Source organism: Podarcis gaigeae (genome assembly GCF_964106915.1).
Source record: "Podarcis gaigeae genome assembly, chromosome: 3".
Lineage (NCBI taxonomy): Eukaryota > Metazoa > Chordata > Lepidosauria > Squamata > Lacertidae > Podarcis > Podarcis gaigeae.
The window spans coordinates 116,493,833-116,511,982 of record NC_139680.1 but is presented as its reverse complement, the minus strand read 5'-3'; the positions used below and the strand labels follow the sequence as shown (position 1 = coordinate 116,511,982).

Here is an 18,150-nt window from a genome sequence, read left to right as displayed (position 1 = left end):
TGCTCAAAACAGGTCGTCAGGAAGCAACGCAGTTAAAAGGTTAATAAACATCAGCAGGAACCAACTTACCAGTTCTTTCCTGACCCAGTTGAGAGCCTCGTCAATATTTCCAAAGCCACTGATTTTCTCCTGGGTCATCACCGGAACCTTCGCTTTCAAAGAGCCTCCGTTGATATGAACTTGCACCTCTGTTAAAGGAACGCTTTCCCCCATTGGTTTCTCATCCCGGCTGGCTTCTGCAGAAGGCTCTGGGTGGCTTTTCCATGCAATCCCCTCCAGCTGGGCCTTCCACTCCAAATAGGAGGGTCTCCTCGTCTCCAGCCTCAGTTTCTCCGTCAGAGCTTTCAGGTTCCGCAAGTGGTCGTCAGGAGGAGCGCCTCCTCCCGTCTCAGGATCTGCACCGTCCAACATTTCTTCTATCTCAATCTTAGGGGCAGACACCTTACTTTCCAGCGGAATGCCATCAACATCCATCAAGAGGTTAGCAGAGGGCTCCAATATCCAGGCAACACCATCCATGCAGTGATCAGTTGCTCCAAATTTCCTTTGCTCAGAAGTCGAGACTCAGCCGCTCAATCCAAGACACCCCCTTTAGCAACACGGGACACCATCTAAGCAGGAACACAAAGGCACATTGTTGGTTTTCAGCCGCAAATTGTCAAGGGGGGAGAAGGGGGAGGAACGGACGAGCAACCAGAACTTCCTTATATGACCTGAACTTGAGAAAAATGGAAGTGAAAGCCTTCAGCCTAAACCGTCTCTCTAAGAGACTTCGCCCCGGCTGTGTGGTGATGTTCTCGGGCAAGAGCAAACAAGCTTTCTCTAGCTTTCCCGCAGAAAGCTTTTCCTGCTGCAGAGAGAGACCTGTCAGGCGCTCAGGGCAAAGAAACGGATTACTAAGGATGAGGTCAGAGGGAGAGAAGAGCAGGAGAAATACTGTAGCAGAGTGTTGCACAATTAATAAACCCTTATCTTGTTACCGTACTCGACACGATCTCAGCTTTGCATTGCTGAGCCTCGCTACCTGGGAGGCAAGGAAGGGCTGGTGTAATGGCTTATGGGAGCCCACCCACGAAAGCGATTAACAGGTGCAGGTCTTTCTTTATTTCTTCATACTTCAAGCCTGCCCTGAGAGCGCAGGGAAACTAATATGGCACAATAACTCTATTTACTTTAATGGAACAACGGCATTCTTGCGGCGTTGCCAAGAAGGAAGATTGCATTCCAGAGGTCTGGGGAAACAAAAGGGTTGTGCACCTTGTGCTGAAATGAGGCTAAGATGGGGGACATTTGAGAGGGAGTTCCAGAACTGGGGTGGGGGGCCATCACCAAGAATGCCCTGTCTCATGTTGTGGGCCGTTCAACCAAAGCTGTACCCAGAGGGAAAGTGGGGCATCTCCACAGATGTTAATAGTGTGGGGAGGCAGTTTGGGAGAAAGCCACTTCTGCCCTGCAGAGGAGGTGGGATTGCAGGCGTCACGGCCCAGCCCCCGCATGATTGGGGGAATCCCCGGCTGCGTCACCCCGTGGCCAGCCAATCGGCTGGCTTTGGGGGCGTGGCCCGCCCGATTTAAACTCAGGAGCGGCCAGGGATCTCCCTCTTTTCCCACATACCAGCCACTTGGTTTTCGCCTACCTCATAGCAAGTCGTCACAACTTTCTTAGTATTGGCGGTTAGCCATTGGTATTGCTTTGTAGATGGAAGAGGAGAGGAAGCGCCATCACCTGCCCTGCATATTGAAGGGTAGTCCGATAAAGGATTCCGGGGGGAGTGGCCCTGTCCGAAGCCTATGGAGGTGAGGGCCTAAGGCACACCCCCGAGCAGAGACCCCGGAGGAGTTCCTAGTTGATGTGCATCAGCAGGACTCCCCTACCGGTGGTTAACCCTTCCCAGACTTCAAGCGGAAGGGCTGAAGCTGGATAGTCAGTTAGGACCAATGCCTAAGCCAATACCACTCATCACCTGTAACCAATAAAGTTGTGTGATGGCCTGGGAATCTGATTCAGAGGCTGAACTGGAGGACTCCCAGACTGCACAGGCGTCCCCACCTCCGGGGCAGGGGCTTGAATCTGAAGGGCCTGCACCTGTGCCAGATCCTCAGGAGCAGACACCTGATGTATCCGCTCTGGCTCCGGAGGTGATCAAGGACCCATTGCCTGCAGGTGCTCCTCTCCCAGCCCTCTCAGGGGAAGGTGAGGTTGCCTCTGGGTCCAGTAACCCTCCAGCCTCTCCTGAGCTCCAGAGGCTCAGGGCAGAGAGGCCGAGGGAACTAAGTTCCCTCAGGAGGAGTGCTCGCCTTAAGGCTGGGAGAGGCGGGTCACCTGTGGACCAGGGCCGCCCTAGGCCTCAGAGGAGATAAAGGCCAGTCAGCCCAGTCCCAGGTTGCGGGAGCAACATCGTTGGTTACCTGTTCCTGCTGGCATCCTGTCCTGCTTTCTGCCTGAGTTCCTGACCACGCCCGACTCCCTACCTTGGACCCCAGTTCAGCCTCGGACCATGCCGCACGGTAACCCCCTGGGACCAACACACCCTGTTTGCTCTGCTAGCACCATGTCACTCACTGCAGACCCCGGCCATCAGGTCCAAGCTCCCACAGCAGTTGACCCATATGTACTACCATCAGCTACAGCAGTAGAGGGCAGGGGGGCAGGAGTGGAATGGAGAAATACAATCAGTCAGTCAAGCCCTAACTGGAGATGCTGGGGATTGAACCTGGGACCTTCTGCATGCCAAGCAGATGCTCTACCCATGAGCAACACAGCAAGGTGCCTTTTACTGAATCAGATCATTGGTCCACCTCGCTCATTAATGTCAATGGCAGCAGCTCTAAGATTTCAGATGGGGAGACTTTTCCCAGCCCTACCTGGAGATTCTGGGGACTGATCCTGGGACATTCTACAGGCAAAGCGGTTGCCCTACCAGGGTAGACCCTCCCAGTGTCCCTGTTTGCCAGGGACAGTCCTGGATTTGTGGTTTAACCCACAGAGCCACCCGCATCCCTGAAACGTGCATAAAAAGGCATGTATTTGTGAACAGAGATAGATGACACAATCAAGGGTCATAGCAACGGTTCCCGCCCCATTTTTATATGGGGCAGCCAACCCACTTGGTGTGCCAACAGACTCTCTGTGGCTTCTGAGCAGCTGAACACCTTTTTCTGCCACCCCACCCTAGAGTGGCATGAATCATAGCCCACAAGCATTCAGAGGAGGAAACACAAAGCAAATTGTCCACAGAAGCAATACAGCAACAATTCCTAGACATAACACAACAGAAAAAGAGGGTGGCCAGAAGCCGTGGCTGGTTCTCAAACACTCAATCTCATTGCACTTTGTGTGCTTGTCACACAACAGACCAACCCCAAAAGTCAGTTGCACTATATTATTTTCCATCCAGCAGCCTAACAGCCCATGGATAGAAACTGTTTTTTAGCCTGTTGGTATGACTGATTAGAAGGGACCGGGTGGCGCTGTGGGTTAAACCACTGAGTCTAGGACTTGCCAATCAGAAGGTCGGCGGTTCGAATCCCCGTGTCAGGATGAGCTCCCGTTGCTCGGTCCCTGCTCCTGCCCACCTAGCAGTTCGAAAGCACGTCAAAGTGCAAGTAGATAAATAGGTATTGCTCCGGCGGGAAGGTAAACGGCGTTTCTGTACACTGCTCTGGTTCGCCAGAAGCGGCTTAGTCATGCTGGCCACATGACCAGCTGTACGCCGGCTCCCTCGGCCAATAAAGCGAGATGAGCGCCGCAACCCCAGAGTCGGTCACAACTGGACCTAATGGTCAGGGGTCCCTTTACTTTTACCTTTATGCACGTTGCATCCTAGAATGTGTGTTGCTTTGCTGGAGAACTGCATTGCAAAATTCAGAGTAGTGCTGGTTTTGAAGGATAGCTGTGTTTCAGTTAGTGCATTATTTTAGAAAGTGTGAATTAATATCTTGATATCGTGTGTGTGTGTGTGTGTGTGTGTGTGTGTTTACCCAGGTATTTGGTATTAAGCTGGTATTCTTATTTTTTGTCGTTGTTATGCTTGCTTACCTTACGATAGAATTGTTATTTTGTTGTTTATTCGGCTTATTCATATTATTTTGCTGATTTTGTGCATTGCTTTGTTTTTATCACTTGATTCCCTGCTCTGGGATTGAAACTATTCAGCGAGACCTGGGAGAAAAGTTGGTGGAAGAAGACTGGAAGAAATTTAAAGACTATTTGCAGAAACACTGTAAAATTAATGAATGTTAAAATGATGATGGATTGAAAATAAGTGGCATTAGCAACAAAGTTATTAAGAATATGCAAAAATGAATTGATAATGGATGGAAATATAGAGTTATAATATGTTATGATATAGAGTTAAGATAAATGAATGAGGGCAAGGATTTGCTGATTTGATTATGTAAATGGGATACAAAAAGGGGAGGTGAGAGGAAGTCAAGGAAATAAGCAAATGAGTTATAAAAAACGGATTTGTTTTTTATTTTTTCTTATTTCCTTTTTGTCTTTTGTATGTTGTATTTTTATTTTTTATTTTTTCATGTATTTTTGTACTTATGTCTTTGTAAAACTTTAATAAATATTTCTTTTAAAAAAAAGAAACTACTCAGCGCAAAGCAGGCTTTAAAAGCTGTAAATAATAAAAATAAATAAATTAAGAGAGCTGGATTTGAGTCTCACCTTCACCATATATTTTGTTAACAACAAAACAGTGTTGCCTTCCCCTCTGCCCCAAATTTATCTGAACGGGAAAGAGAGAAATAGGAATGTGACTTTCTCCAGAATGACACAATTAGATCTGGTGCTGGATTCAGAAACAGTTCAACCTTCTTCTTCTAAGGGTACGATGTAAAGCAAAACCAACTTTTTGTCCACCTGGGAACGTGGCCAGAAATGAACTCTTGGAACGACCTCATGCAAACGCATTAAAATGTAATTTGAGTTATTGGATAATTGTCCAGCCTGCTGAACGCTTGCTGGGAATTAATACAATTCCGACACCAAATCTGTAATTATTCTGGGGAAATCTTTTCACAGAAAGAATTCTATTGAAAAACAAATCTTTTTAGAGAACACAAGTCTACTTTCTCCTCAACGTCGCTATTGTTTTGGGGGCAGATGCTCTAAATGGGATGTTGATAAAAGGTATTCACACACACAGAGAGAGAAGAAAGTGAATCTCTGGCTCCCTTGTGGCTGTTAATTGGGCATTTGTTTTATTTTTTGTAGAGTAGGCAGATAATACAGGTAGATAATTTGAGACCCTTGTCTTAATAAACACAAGTCATCCAAAGGAGAGAGGTGATGATAAGGCCATTGCAAACCAAAACACTTCCATCCTTAAAAACCCATCTGAATTTTCAACGCAGTTTTTCAGGTAGGTAATGGGTACAAAAATGTACACACTGGACTCAAGAGAGACTGTGTGGTGCAGTGGTTAGAGAGTCGGGCTAGCACCTGGGAGACCAGGATTCCAATCCTCGCTTGGCCATCAAGGTCACTGGGTGACCTTGGGCCAGTCATAGTCTCTCAGTCTAACCTACCTCACAGGGTGGTTGTGGAGGTTAAATAGGGAATTGGAGAAGCATTTTTGCCATCATTTAATTCTTTGGAGATATAAGTGGGATATAAATGCAATCAATCAAGTGTGCATAAAGATGCATATAATGACAAAAGAAGAAATAAAAGAAGCTATGGGCAAGCAATTTAAAATCATACAGCATCTGCCCCTGAAGGACCAGGTGCGCAGCCTGGGAGTCATTTGGACTCACAGCATTTTGGACTCACAGCTGCCCACCTAGCAGTTCGAAAGCACATCAAAGTGCAAGTAGATAAATAGGTACAGCTCCAGCGGGAAGGTAAACAGTGTTTCCGTGCGCTGCTCTGGTTCGCCAGAAGCGACTTAGTCATGCTGGCCACGTGTGCGCTGGCTCCCTCAGCCTATAAAGCGAGATGAGCGCCGCAACCCCAGAGTCGGACACAACTGGACCTAATGGACAGGGGTCCCTTTACCTTTACCTTAAAGGTCTAAACATGCAAGGTTGATGCCTCCAATCGTGGAAGCAGAGCATACCTGGAAATGTCAGGACTTAAACCTGGGTTTTTCTGCATTCAGTGCAGATGTTGTTCCTTGGATTGTTTTCAGTCTGGCTGGTGAACAGAAGGCTGGACTAGAAAAGACTTTGGTCTGTTCCATCTTTGATGTTCTAACGTCTCTAACGTCTGTAAACAGGGAAGACTACAAAGCCCAGCCGCTTTTATTTTTAGCAGCACTTTGGGGTTATTTACTTCCTTCTCAGACATCGGCTGCACCAGTCCAAAATGATGGCTGCACCTATGACCTTTGACTTAGGGAGGCCCATCACCATGGTTACTGTGAATCTATCTAGAGGGAGATCTTCTTAATCAAGGGGAGCGATTTAGCAAGGGCCATAAATGCAACTGGCTCTTCATGCAGGGAATTTGTTTCCCCCTCTCCCTCCCTCCACCATAATTCATAAGCTGAAGCTGAGGTGAGCGGGACTTACCTGTCTCCAGCTTGCCTTTTCCCCGTAAGGTTTGGAGGCAAATCGGCGAGAGTCTCTTCAAGGAAAGAGTGTTCATGTATCCTGGAGGACTGCAGTCAGCCTTGAAAGTCCCTCCAGCTAGAAGAGAGGTTAACTGCCATCTGTGTGATAAAAATATATTGAGCAATCAATTAAAGCCACCAGGAAGAAATATGTCAGCCTGGAAATTTACAGAGAGAGAGAGAGAGAGAACTTAACTTCGAAAAGTCCCAGGGCTGATTCTCACAAGTGAGTCAACATCACAATGTATTTTCATTTTAATACAAATAGTAATGATTGTTATTATTTGCATTTATTTGTCACAACAGAAAATGTCTCAGAGCAACACTGGATTCCTGGTGAGGCAGTTTACCATTTGAACCACACTACCACCCATATAGGGACGCGGGTGGCGCTGTGGTCTAAACCACTGAGCCTTGGGCTTGCTGATCAAAAGATCAGTGGTTCGAATCCCCATGACGGGCTGAGCTCCTGTTTTTGTTTTTTGTTTTTTTACCGGTTTTTAATTTAATTTAATTACCTGCTGTGGGAAGGTAAATGGTTTTTCCGTGCACTGCTCTGGTGTCAGTGTTCCATTGCTCCAGAAGCGGCTTAGTCATGCTGGTCACATGACCCCAAAAAAACTGTCTGCGGAGCGGACAAACGCCAGCTCCCTTGGCCTGTAAAGTGAGATGAGCGCTGCAACTCCAGAGTCGTTCATGACTGGACTTCACTGTCAGAGGTCCCTTTACCTTTACCACCCATGTATGCTTTGCTGTGGAAGGGTCAATCTCAATATGGGAGTGTGGTGAAGGAATTGCATGCCGGTATCCCCACCAAGAAACGTCTTGGAGTTCTCTAGGAGATGATCTACCCCATTGGGGCTGCCTACCTGTCAATCACCTGACATTCCAATGACATCGAGTGACCTGGTTTGGCCCACACCATTTGGAATCAACCAGCATAGACAAAGTCACAGTGTTTTTAAAGTGCTGATGACGAGAGCAGTTGGCTTGGCCTCTCGGACTCAATGGGGATACATTTAATGTGCGTGTCTAACACCAACATCTTCCCAAAAAGAGCAGAAGTAAATAACATGATAGCCAATTGATTAGGATCAGCATGACAGCATTCCTAACTCCTATGCATCGTTTCCTGTGAGTAAGCTTCCAGGACCTCAGTGGTGCTTGCTTCTCATTGCATAGGTTCAAGATGTGGAAGACATTGAACTTTAATGAAAGGTCATCAGCTGACCGAAATGGCTTTTAATTAGAAGCACAATCTTGCAAAGACCTGCTGCCTTTGAAACAGCTGTTGTGAAGCAGGAACCTCATTTAAAAAAGGAGATGAATCTGGCCTCTGCTTGGTTATATTTCTCATTCTCTGACTCTCTTTATGGCTACAGTAAAAGGTCACGAGGAAACTTGAAAGCTTTGCTATCACCTCTTTCACTTGCTGGAGCAATGAAGGACCACCAATTGCCCTTGTGCTCCAGCAGATCACATAATCACTCAAGAGCACAAGAGCACTCTCCTCTCCTAGCTCAGCTGGTTAGAGCATGGTGCTGATAATGGCAAGGTTGCAGGATCAATCGCCATATGAGACAGCTACTTATTCCTGCATCGAAGGGGGCTGGACTAGATGAGCATCAGAGTCCCTACCAACTCTCCAATTTTATTGTTCCTGTGATGGAGGAGATGTTTGCAAGGGGTAGCAGAGTCACCTTCAACCTTGCGGAATTGGATTATGGGATCTTCATTACTTGCACAACACAGAGATTGTTATGAGTGTCCTACTCTTGTGTAGGACCCTTGTAGAGACACATGCCCGACCGGCATGTTCTCTCCCTCCTGGTCAATCATTCGGGAGCTTCAAAAGCTTTCTTCAGCCCGAACATCACAGCGACTGGTACCAACAAGGATAAGCACACTTAGGGATCCGCAGAGTATTCGCAGTTTGCGTAACAGACCTCAGTAGCACAGCATTTTGGCTAATCTGCTTTATTTACATATAATACACTCAGAGCATTCTGCCTTAGCTCCTTCCTCTTTCTCATCAGACAGAAAAGGGAAAGGACAAAGGACAATAGTCCCACTGTCTCCATCTTCTTCCCACACTGTGGAATGAAAACATACACCGTCATGTGATAGACAGCAATCTCATGACTGCAAACACGGAGCAGGAATCCCAACAGAGATAACCCCCCTGCCTACCTCTGTAGAAAACTAACGGCTTTGCTAGAACATTCTGATGCCGCAAGCTCATTCTTTAATCAAGTACCTCAAAGTGCGTAAGTGGACGGTGTTTGCATTATTACAGTGAAGAGGTATTTAAGTATATACTTAAGCAATTAGCATTCCTTTGCAGCTTGAAGGAGCTCCCGTTACATAGTTCACATATTGTCACCCAACTTTTTAAAAAGTCACAAGCAGCCCTAATCATAACCAGGAAGCATTTTAAGAAAAGAAAAAGAAAGAGAATGTTAAGGACGTTTGCAAGGAGTGGCTGCATCAGGTGCAGATCAGAAATCCAGATAAGGGCGGCATAATGCAAGCTGTTATGAAAAGATTCCAGCCACAAAGCTGGCAGATTTCAGGATCTTCCCTGACCAGATAAGAAGAAGTTCTAAGCTCTTTGTTGACAAGGTCCTTCTGTACCCTAGAGAAATTCAACCCCTTCTTAGAGGCGTTGGATGGAGTTCCAGAACCAGAGCCAAGTATGATCTTTGAATTCCTCCCATTTCTTTGGAGTAAAATGAGGCAACTTTAGCCAAAGGGGAGGCATGGCTCATTACCCTCAGAGAGTTGGAAAACATCCATTGCACCTGGGCAGAGTATGTCAGTATGTGAAGGGAGGGACATTTAATCTATAAGATCCTGCACACCCCAGAAAGCAACAGGCTTTGACAGTAAATGGGGAGAGATGCAATTTAGGTGTTCAGAGCAACAACTGTCAGGAGGTCCTACGCATGAGTAGGAGTCCGGCAGAGACACATGCCCTCCTTGTCGTTCGTCCAGGAGATTCAAAAGCTTTCTCCAGCCCAAACATCACAGCATCTGATACCAAGAGGCATCAGCACACTTCAGGATCAGCAGAGTATAGGCAGTCAGGAGCCAGTGTGGTATAGTGGTTAAGAGTGGTAGTCTCGTAATCTGGGGAACCGAGTTCGCGTCTCCGCTCCTCCACATGCAGCTGCTGGGTGACCTTGGGCCAGTCACACTTCTGTGAAGTCTCTCAGCCCCACTCACCTCACAGAGTGTTTGTTGTGGGGGAGGAAGGGAAAGGAGGTTAGCCGCTTTGAGACTCCTGAAGGGGAGTGAAAGGCGGGATATCAAATCCAAACTCTTCTTCTTCTTCAGTGTTCAGACTCAGTAGCACAGGTTTTGGCTATACGTTTATTTACATATACACACTCGGAGCATCGTAACTCAGCTCCTTCCTCTTCAGCATCAGACAGCAAAGAGAAAGAACAGAGGGGAAATGTCCTACATCACAGAAACACAGTAATAAAAACATCCTGCCTCTGTCACTTCCCACAATGTGGAATGAAAACGTACACTGTCATGTGATAAAAACAACCCCATGACTGCAACACGGGGAATGAATCCTAACAACAACCTCATTCACATGACCCAAGTGCCCCATATCACACAAGTAGCCAAAATTGTGGAAACCTTTTGGGGGAAAGTGTATTTGTGAGGTTTGATTGCTTGTAACACCACTTTTCTTTGGAGTAAAACCATAAAATTATATACCAATGGAAAGATCATGTAATGAAGAATGGAATGCAACAAAGGTTGTTCAATTATCTGTATTCTATCAAAAGTTATAGCCAAATAACCAGAAAAAGGAAGCACGACTTGCTTAGGCTGATATGCAGTAGCTTTCCTCTATTTGAATGTAGCCAATGAGCATGAGCGTTTAGAGAGCCAATCGGGTGTTATGAGCCATCAAACCTCGGAAATACACTTTTTCTAAAAGGTTTCTACAATTTTGGCCACTAAGTGTATTGGCAAAGCAGCATTGGTTCAAAGTGTGCCCATGCTGAGTAAGGGTCAGACTATCTATCTCTCGATCCATTCATGTAATTTACAATAACACAGGGAGTTGACTTTTTTGGAGTCTGACCTGGAGATGACAGAGATAGATGCTGCATGGACAGCATGTGATCTGCCACTGAGCTATGGCCCATAAAAGCCCATAAAAGGTAAACCAATAACATAGGTAAAGGTAAAGGGACCCCTGAACATTAGGTCCAGTCGTGGCCGACTCTGGGGTTGCGGCACTCATCTCGCTTTATTGGTCATGTGGTCAGCATGACTAAGCCGCTTCTGGCCAGAGCAGCGCACGGAAAGGCCGTTTACCTTCCTGCCGGAGTGGTACCTTTTTATCTACTTGCACTTTGACGTGCTTTCGAACTGCTAGGTTGGCAGGAACAGGGACCAAGCAATGGGAGCTCACCCGGTCGCGGGGATTCGAACCACCGACCTTCTGATCAGCAAGTCCTAGGCTCTGTGGTTTAACCCACAGTGTCACCCGCGTACCTAATATATATGCACACTTCTTCAGATACACTGGAAAAGAAGTCACCAGACCCTTATATATAGTGAAGAAGTGTGCATGCACACGAAAGCTCATACCAGTAACAAACTTAGTTGGTCTCTAAGGTGCTACTGGAAGGATTTTTTAAATTTTGTTTCAACTATGGCAGACCAACACGGCTACCTACCTGCAACCAAATCCCTTTAGTGTTCCTCATAAAGCTTGGTTTCCAAACCTTTGATCATTTTGGTCGCCATCCTCTGCACATGGTCCAGCTTGTCAATATCCTTCTTAAACTGTGGAATCAGAACTGGGCACAGGACTCCAGGTGTGGTCTGACCAAGGCAGAATGGGGTAGAACTATCACTTCCCCTGACCTGGACAACTCTACTCTTGTTGATGCAATTGTTGAATCGCATTAGCTTTTTTTCTTTTTTTCTTTTTTTGCTTTTTTGTTGACTATAATTTCAGTTTCAATTACAGTAATTATTTCTATGTGTGCATCTATGCAGATGCAAATAATCCTTTCATGTGTGAGAGTGAGGCATACTTTTGGCAAGTGTTTATCCTAAAATAGCCTGTGCTGTTAGATGGCAGCTTCCTATGAATGACTTAGAGACCATGTCTCCAAACAACATTGATTCCTTTTGGAAATGTACTATATTTAGCGTACTCTCAGACTAAATGTCACACATTAAAAACTTCCCTAAAGAGGGGTGCCTTCAGATGTCTTCTAAAAGTCTGGTAGTTGTTCTTCTTTTGGACATCTGGTGGGAGGGCGTTCCACAGGGCGGGTGCCACTACCAAGAAGGCCCTCTGCCTGGTTCCCTATAGCTTTGCTTCTCACAATAAGGGAACCACCAGAAGGCTCTTGGGTGGAGATGCTCCTTCAGGTATACTGGACCGAGGCCGTTTAGGCTTTCTCCCTTCTGTTCATGGGTTTAAAAAAAAAAGGAGAAATTTTTATTTTATTTCGTTTTATTGGGAGGCAGTGGGTCTCCTACATCAAGCTTCAGCACTTTCTCTGTGGCAACTTTGCATTGATAAACGTTGCCATAGTGATCAGCGAAGAGATGGCCAGCAAGCTTTGAAGCCACGGGTGAGCAACGAGACTCTTCAAAAAAGAAAAAAAGAAAAATATCTTCCACAGCCACACTTTCTTTCCTGTCCTTCAGTGGCAAGGGAAAAAACAAGCAGGGGGTGTGTTGGGCTGTGTGAAAGAAAACGGGGTGCCAGATTGAAAAGAGATTTTAATTTTTTTTGTTTTAGAGGATGTGTGATGCATGGGCAATCCCACTCCCGAATACTTGCCTACATTTGAAGGAGGGAAATAGGCAAATGGAATGGCTGATGGGAGTTGTAGTTCAGCAACAACTCTGGAGGGCCAAAGGAGCCCCACTCAATTTAGGCCCTAAAACTTTTGGGGGGGATAGAAACAGTGGCAGAAGAAGGGGGGCAGTTTGACCCGGGTGTCACCACTGAAGGGGGGTGACAAAATGCTGGGCGGCACTCACCACGGGGCCTGTAGTGTGCCCGAGCCACGTGACTATTCTGGGAGAGACATCATGCTGGGCCCGGGGGTAACCGAAGCAACGCGATCCAGGTCTGGTCCTGAATCCAAGGGTTCCGTGAGGAGTCAGTCCGACAGGACCAAGGCAGGAAACAAGGCAAGGTCAGGCACAGGATCTCAGGCAGGTTCTAGCAAACAGCAACATTGCTCCCGCAACCTGGGGCAGGGTCCAGCAGCCTTTTATCTCTGTTGGGAGAACGGCTGGTCGTGATCCCCCAGTGACTCACCTCGCTGTCTTGCCTGAAGGCGAGCACTCCACCTGCGAGTACTCAGGTCTCTCCTTTTCTCAGACCTCAGTCTCTGCAGCTTGGGAGACGTCGGTGGGTTACTAGACCCAGAGGCCGCCTCAGCCTCCCCTGACCTAACTGGTAGTGGAGCAGCTGTAAGTGATGGCCCAGCTGGAGGCAACGAGGTCATCCCCACATCTGGAGCCAGGGCAGGCTCAGGCCCCTGACTTGGCCCAGCTGGCGTTTGTTGCAGGGGAACCTGTGCAGACTGGGGCTCTTCAGAATCAGGCCCCAGACTAGGTTCAGCTGCTGCGTGAGGCAAAGGATCTGGTGCGGACGGAGACTCCTCTGGCTCTGAGTCTGAGCCCGAGTCCCAGGCCATCACAGACGCGGTGGCTTGGGCGTCCACAGGCTTCGCGCTGCCCAAACAGTCTGCCCGCTGCCTCACCCCCAGCTGTAGGGCGGCTGAGTGGGAGGAGGCAGGCAGACTCCTCGGAGGCCCCGAGGCACATTCTGCCCGGCTTGCCCCACCCCTGGGCGCAGGGCATGCGCAGTGCCCCAGTTGCCCAATCGGCTTGCTCCGCCACTGGGCAGAAATGGCTTGCAGAGCATGGACTAGGCACCCCTGGGTTCAGGTTCTGCATGCACACAATGTTAAGTGACCATTCAGTAAACCAAGCTTCCTCAACCTCAGCCCTCCAGATGTTTTGGGGCTACAATTCCCATCATCCCTGACCACTGGTCCTGCTAGCTAGGGATCATGGGAGTTGTAGGCCAAAAACATCTGGAAGGCCGAGGTTGAGGAAGCCTGCAGTAGACTGCCATCCATGTCAGACCTATGCCAAGGGCCAAGGATTGATCAAGGCCCCAGATCCCCCTTTAAAAATAAACCCCCAACAACTTGGAATTCCAGTTCTCATCAGCATGAGGCCATCATTTCGATTTCCTATCGCGCCGCTAAATATTTGATGTAAAAAAACAGGATAGGAAAATTTGCAGGAACAAATTCATTCCAGCCCTGCTGAGAGTCCTTAGCGTTTGCTGACAACAGGATGCAATTTTCTAGTGCTTTTGCAGAAGGAGGTTGAGAAATTGCAGAACAGCATTTTTCCACCTTCCCAAAGCTGTGCATTGCAAAAAAAAAAAAAGCAACATCCTGCTCATTTAAATGGATGCATGGACGTGAGCCTGCAAATGGGTAAACAAATATAGGAGCGAAGCCAATGAATAATAAATGGGAGATTCATATTATATCAGCGCATTATGCCCTTGGGGAAATCTGTCCCAGGGTCTGTTTGACTGACCTTTGGGTAGGGGTGGGGGGTTGTCACATGGTGCTAAGATTGCCAGAATTTTAACTCAAGAAATCCAGCATTTCAAGGCATGTGCAATGTACTGGTCAGAGTGCTGGACAAGGATTCGGGTTCAAATCCCACTGCAGTCATGAAGCTCACTGGGTGACCTTGGGTCTAGACTGTCTTTCAACCTATCCGACCTAACAGGGTTGTTGTGGGCAAAAAAGGGGAGTAGAGAATGGTGAATGTTGCCTTGAACTTCTTGGTTGAATTATAATAATTGCCTTGCTTTTCAGCATCTACATGAAGCCACTGGGAGAGATCATCAGGGGGTTTGGGCTGGGTGTCCATCAATATGAGGATGATACCCAGCTCTACCTCTCTTTCAAATCAGAACCAGTGAAGACAGTGAAGGTCCTGTGTGAGTGTCTGGAGGTGGTTGGAGGATGGATGGCGGCTAACAGATTGGGTTGAATCCTGAAAAAACAAAAGTACTGTTTTGGGGGGACAGGAGGCAGGCAGGTGTGGAGGACTCCCTGGTCCTGAATGGAGTAACTGTGCCCCTGAAGGAGCAGGTGCGCAGCCTGGGAGTCATTTTGGACTCACAGCTGTCCATGGAGGCGCAGGTCAATTCTGGGTCCAGGGCAGCTGTTTATCTGCTCCATCTGGTACGCAGGCTGAGACCCTATCTGCCCATGGACTGTCTTGCCAGAGTGATGCATGCTCTGGTTATCTCCCGCTTGAACTACTGCAATGTGCTCTATGTGGGGCTACCTTTGAAGGTGACTCAGAAACTACAACTAATCCAGAATGTGGCAGCTAGACTGGTGACTGGGAGCGGCTGCCGAGACCACATAACAACGGTCTTGAAAGACCTACAGTGGCTCCCAGTACGTTTCCGAGCACAATTCAACCTGCTGACCTTTAAAGCCCTAAATGGCCTCGGTCCAGTATACCTGAAGGAGCATCTCCACCCCCCATCATTCTACCCAGACACTGAGGTCCAGCTCCGAGGGAACCAGGGAGAGGGCCTTCTCAGTAGTGGCACCCGCCCTGTGGAACGCCCTCCCACCAGATGTCAAAGATAACAACAACTACCAGACTTTTAGAAGTCATCTGAAGGCAGCCCTGTTTAGGGAAGCTTTTAATGTTTGATGTATTACAGTATTTTAATATTTTGTTGGAAGCCTCCCAGAGTGGCTGGGGAAGCCCAGCCAGATGGGCGGGGTATAAATAATAAATTATTATTGTTGTTGTTGTGGTGGTGGTTGTTGTTGTTGTTATTATTATTATTATTTGTGGCATACTGCCTTTTTAGGTAGGTACCTTTTTGAACACAGAAAAGGATCCTTTTGTGCATACAGTGGTACCTCGGGTTAAGCACTTAATTTGTTTCTATTCTTAACCTGAAACTGTTCTTAACCTGAAGCACCACTTTAGCTAATGGGGCCTCCTGCTGCTGCCACACGATTTCTGTTCTCATCCTGAAGCAAAGTTCTTAACCCGAGGTAATATGTCTGGGTTAGCGGAGTCTGTAACCTGAAGCGTGTGTAACCTGAAGCTTATGTAACCCGAGGTACCACTGTATTTGCAAACTGTGCTAAAAATGAATCCACCCCATTTGATAGCAAACAACAAGAGCAACAACCTTCCTTACTTTTTTTTTTGGCTTCTAAAGCAGCCCTTCCAATCTCGGATCCTTAGGAGTTAGGAACTTAGGAAGGTGTCTTATATACCAACTCAGACCACTGGTTCATCTGAGCAGTGACTTTCCGGGGTCCGAGGCAGGAGATGTTCCTTACCAAAGGTTGAACCTGAGACCGTCTGCATGCCAAGCCAATCTCCTGAGCATCTTCCCCCAGGGGCTGAGATCAAAACCTGTCACTATCTGTGGAAGAGAGCCCACCTTCTGATTGCTTTTCTTTCGCATTTTCAAAAAGAGGATGCAGAACAGCAGACAAAAGGAGAGAGGGAGGGAAAACCCACCCATTTCATCAATGAGAACTGCAAAGGGTGTGGAACGTGAACCTTTTCAGTGAGGCCTTCGAAGACGGGGGTGGGGAACTGAGTCTGCAATCATATGAAAATCACAGACTCTGAGGGGATAAATTCGATCCAGTTCTCATTCAAAGGCGAACCGACAAATTTTGCACTTTTTGAAATAATATGCGGAGTCCTCTTCTCAAATTCACACTTGTGCGAATTTTGCTGGGCAAGTAACAGGCATGAATGTGCATACACTGGAATGAAGCATGCATAGAAATGCACATTTTGGTGAAAACAGCATATGAAAATGCATTAAATTGGGGGAAATTGCTTTGCAAAAAAAATGTAGATCAGGGGGGGGGAATGCACACAGAAATGTTCGCAGGCAGAGAAATTTGCACTAAAATACAGATGAATGTTCATGAGGACTAGTAGATTTTTCTCCTTACAATCAAATTCATGGGGAAATGTGGAGTACTGGATTCAAGATAGGAAGAATAAGAAAAACAGAGAGAGAGACCGGAATGGGCGGATCTGCCCAGCCCTCGTTCCCTCCAGCCACAGAAGCCACAGGACCCATCTCATTCAACTAGGTGCAACATGGGTTCAAACAAAATCTCACTACCTTTTCTGCTCGCTGTATTTGTGGACGCTGCTTCATTCAAACCACTGCTCCTCATTCCACCTCTCCCCACAACCGGAAGGCATCTCAGCTGCTCTTACTTGAAACCTCACGTCCTATTGTCCTTCTATCGTTGACACCACGCTTCCATGAGGTCCCTCAATATCCAATGGTCAAGGTCCGGATTTCGTCGTGCACCACTCATGACTTCTTGGCAGGGTGTGTGTGAGAGAGAGCGGTCGGAAGGAGTGCTGTTGTGGGGCTGCTCACACACCCAGCAAGCAACAGGCTCAGAAATAAAGCCTGCCTTCCCTTTTCAGAAGATAAGCAGAGAGACATCTATCCTAATTCCTCTAAGCAGGTTTTAGGGGACGAAGGGGCGTGTTCCTTTCTGTGGAACCGGCTGCCGAAGCTGCACTCTTGCAGTCACAACCTTTGTGGTTTTTAGAAATATATGCACATATATATTTGATTTGATTTGATTTGATTTGATTCACATATATAGGATGAAATTGCCCGGGGGAACAAGATACGTAAATGTCAAAGTCTCCACCTGCTGGTAAGAGCCCTGGAGTAAGTGTGGGTGCAAGAATTTACACACCATTGATAAGGTACCGGTAACATCTTCAGGAAACGATCATTCCCTGCCTCCTTTCAGGTGGTGGGTGGGATGGAAGGTGGCAGAGAAGCTGGAGAGTTAAAAATATATTAAACTTACCAGAATTTGCATGGCGTCAGGGGCATCCCCCATTAATATTCCAGTGGTGAGACTTCAACGCTTTGCTCTGCCTCTCAAAGCTCCGCTTTCTAACTTGAATAGCTTCAGCTGTGCTGCTGCTGATGTTGCTTCCAGTCCTCCTCTAAACCTCCAAGTCACTGGCTGTGTCTCTCTTGGCTTTGAAAAATGTGTGTGCATCTATTTCTCTTTTTTTCAAAGGGACTTCTCTCCCACCGTGTGTGTGTGTGTGTGGTTGCGTCAAGGCCGTTGCCTAGCTACCGCCGTACTATTCCAGTTTGAGGCTTTTCACGCCGGTATTTCTGTCCGCTGTCTCTCATTCATGCCAGCCAGCCTGGGATTCTGCCTCCCACTAAGACATAACCCTGAAGAGACCCAAAAGAGAAAAGAATGCCTCTCTTTTTTTCTTTTTTTTAACAAGTGAGGCTGGGTCCTAAGACCTGCCAGGTTTCATTCAAGATTCCTTGCAAGGGGAGTTCCAGGTGCCTAGACAAAAATCATAGAGTAGGAAAGTGATCCTGCAATGCAGGGATCACAGCTAAAGAATCCCTGACAGAGTTTTACCTAGGACCCACGTACCTACGGGACCGTCTCTCCTGGTATGCCCCATGGAGGACCTTAAGGTCCACAAAT

The 18,150-nt window shown here is 47.2% G+C and overlaps 1 protein-coding gene across 3 annotated transcripts in view; it reads right to left on the bottom strand.

Moving 5' to 3' along the window:
• FAM167A (family with sequence similarity 167 member A) overlaps nucleotides 1–17,857 on the bottom strand; it is a 28,174-nt gene extending 10,317 nt beyond the window's left edge. Inside the window, exons 1-3 of one of the 3 annotated variants that reach the window (XM_083733823.1) lie at nucleotides 17,500–17,857; nucleotides 6,522–6,661; nucleotides 70–611 (exon numbers count right to left, since the gene is read on the bottom strand). In XM_083733823.1, coding sequence (XP_083589949.1) covers nucleotides 70–519 — 450 coding nt within the window. In that variant the 5' untranslated portion in view covers nucleotides 520–611; nucleotides 6,522–6,661; nucleotides 17,500–17,857. Of the gene's footprint in view, nucleotides 1–69; nucleotides 612–4,038; nucleotides 4,055–6,521; nucleotides 6,662–16,784; nucleotides 16,805–17,499 lie in introns of those variants that run through there. The other 2 variants (XM_083733824.1, XM_083733825.1) reach the window with 2 other exon arrangements.
• Between the last annotated feature and the right edge of the window lie 293 nt (nucleotides 17,858–18,150).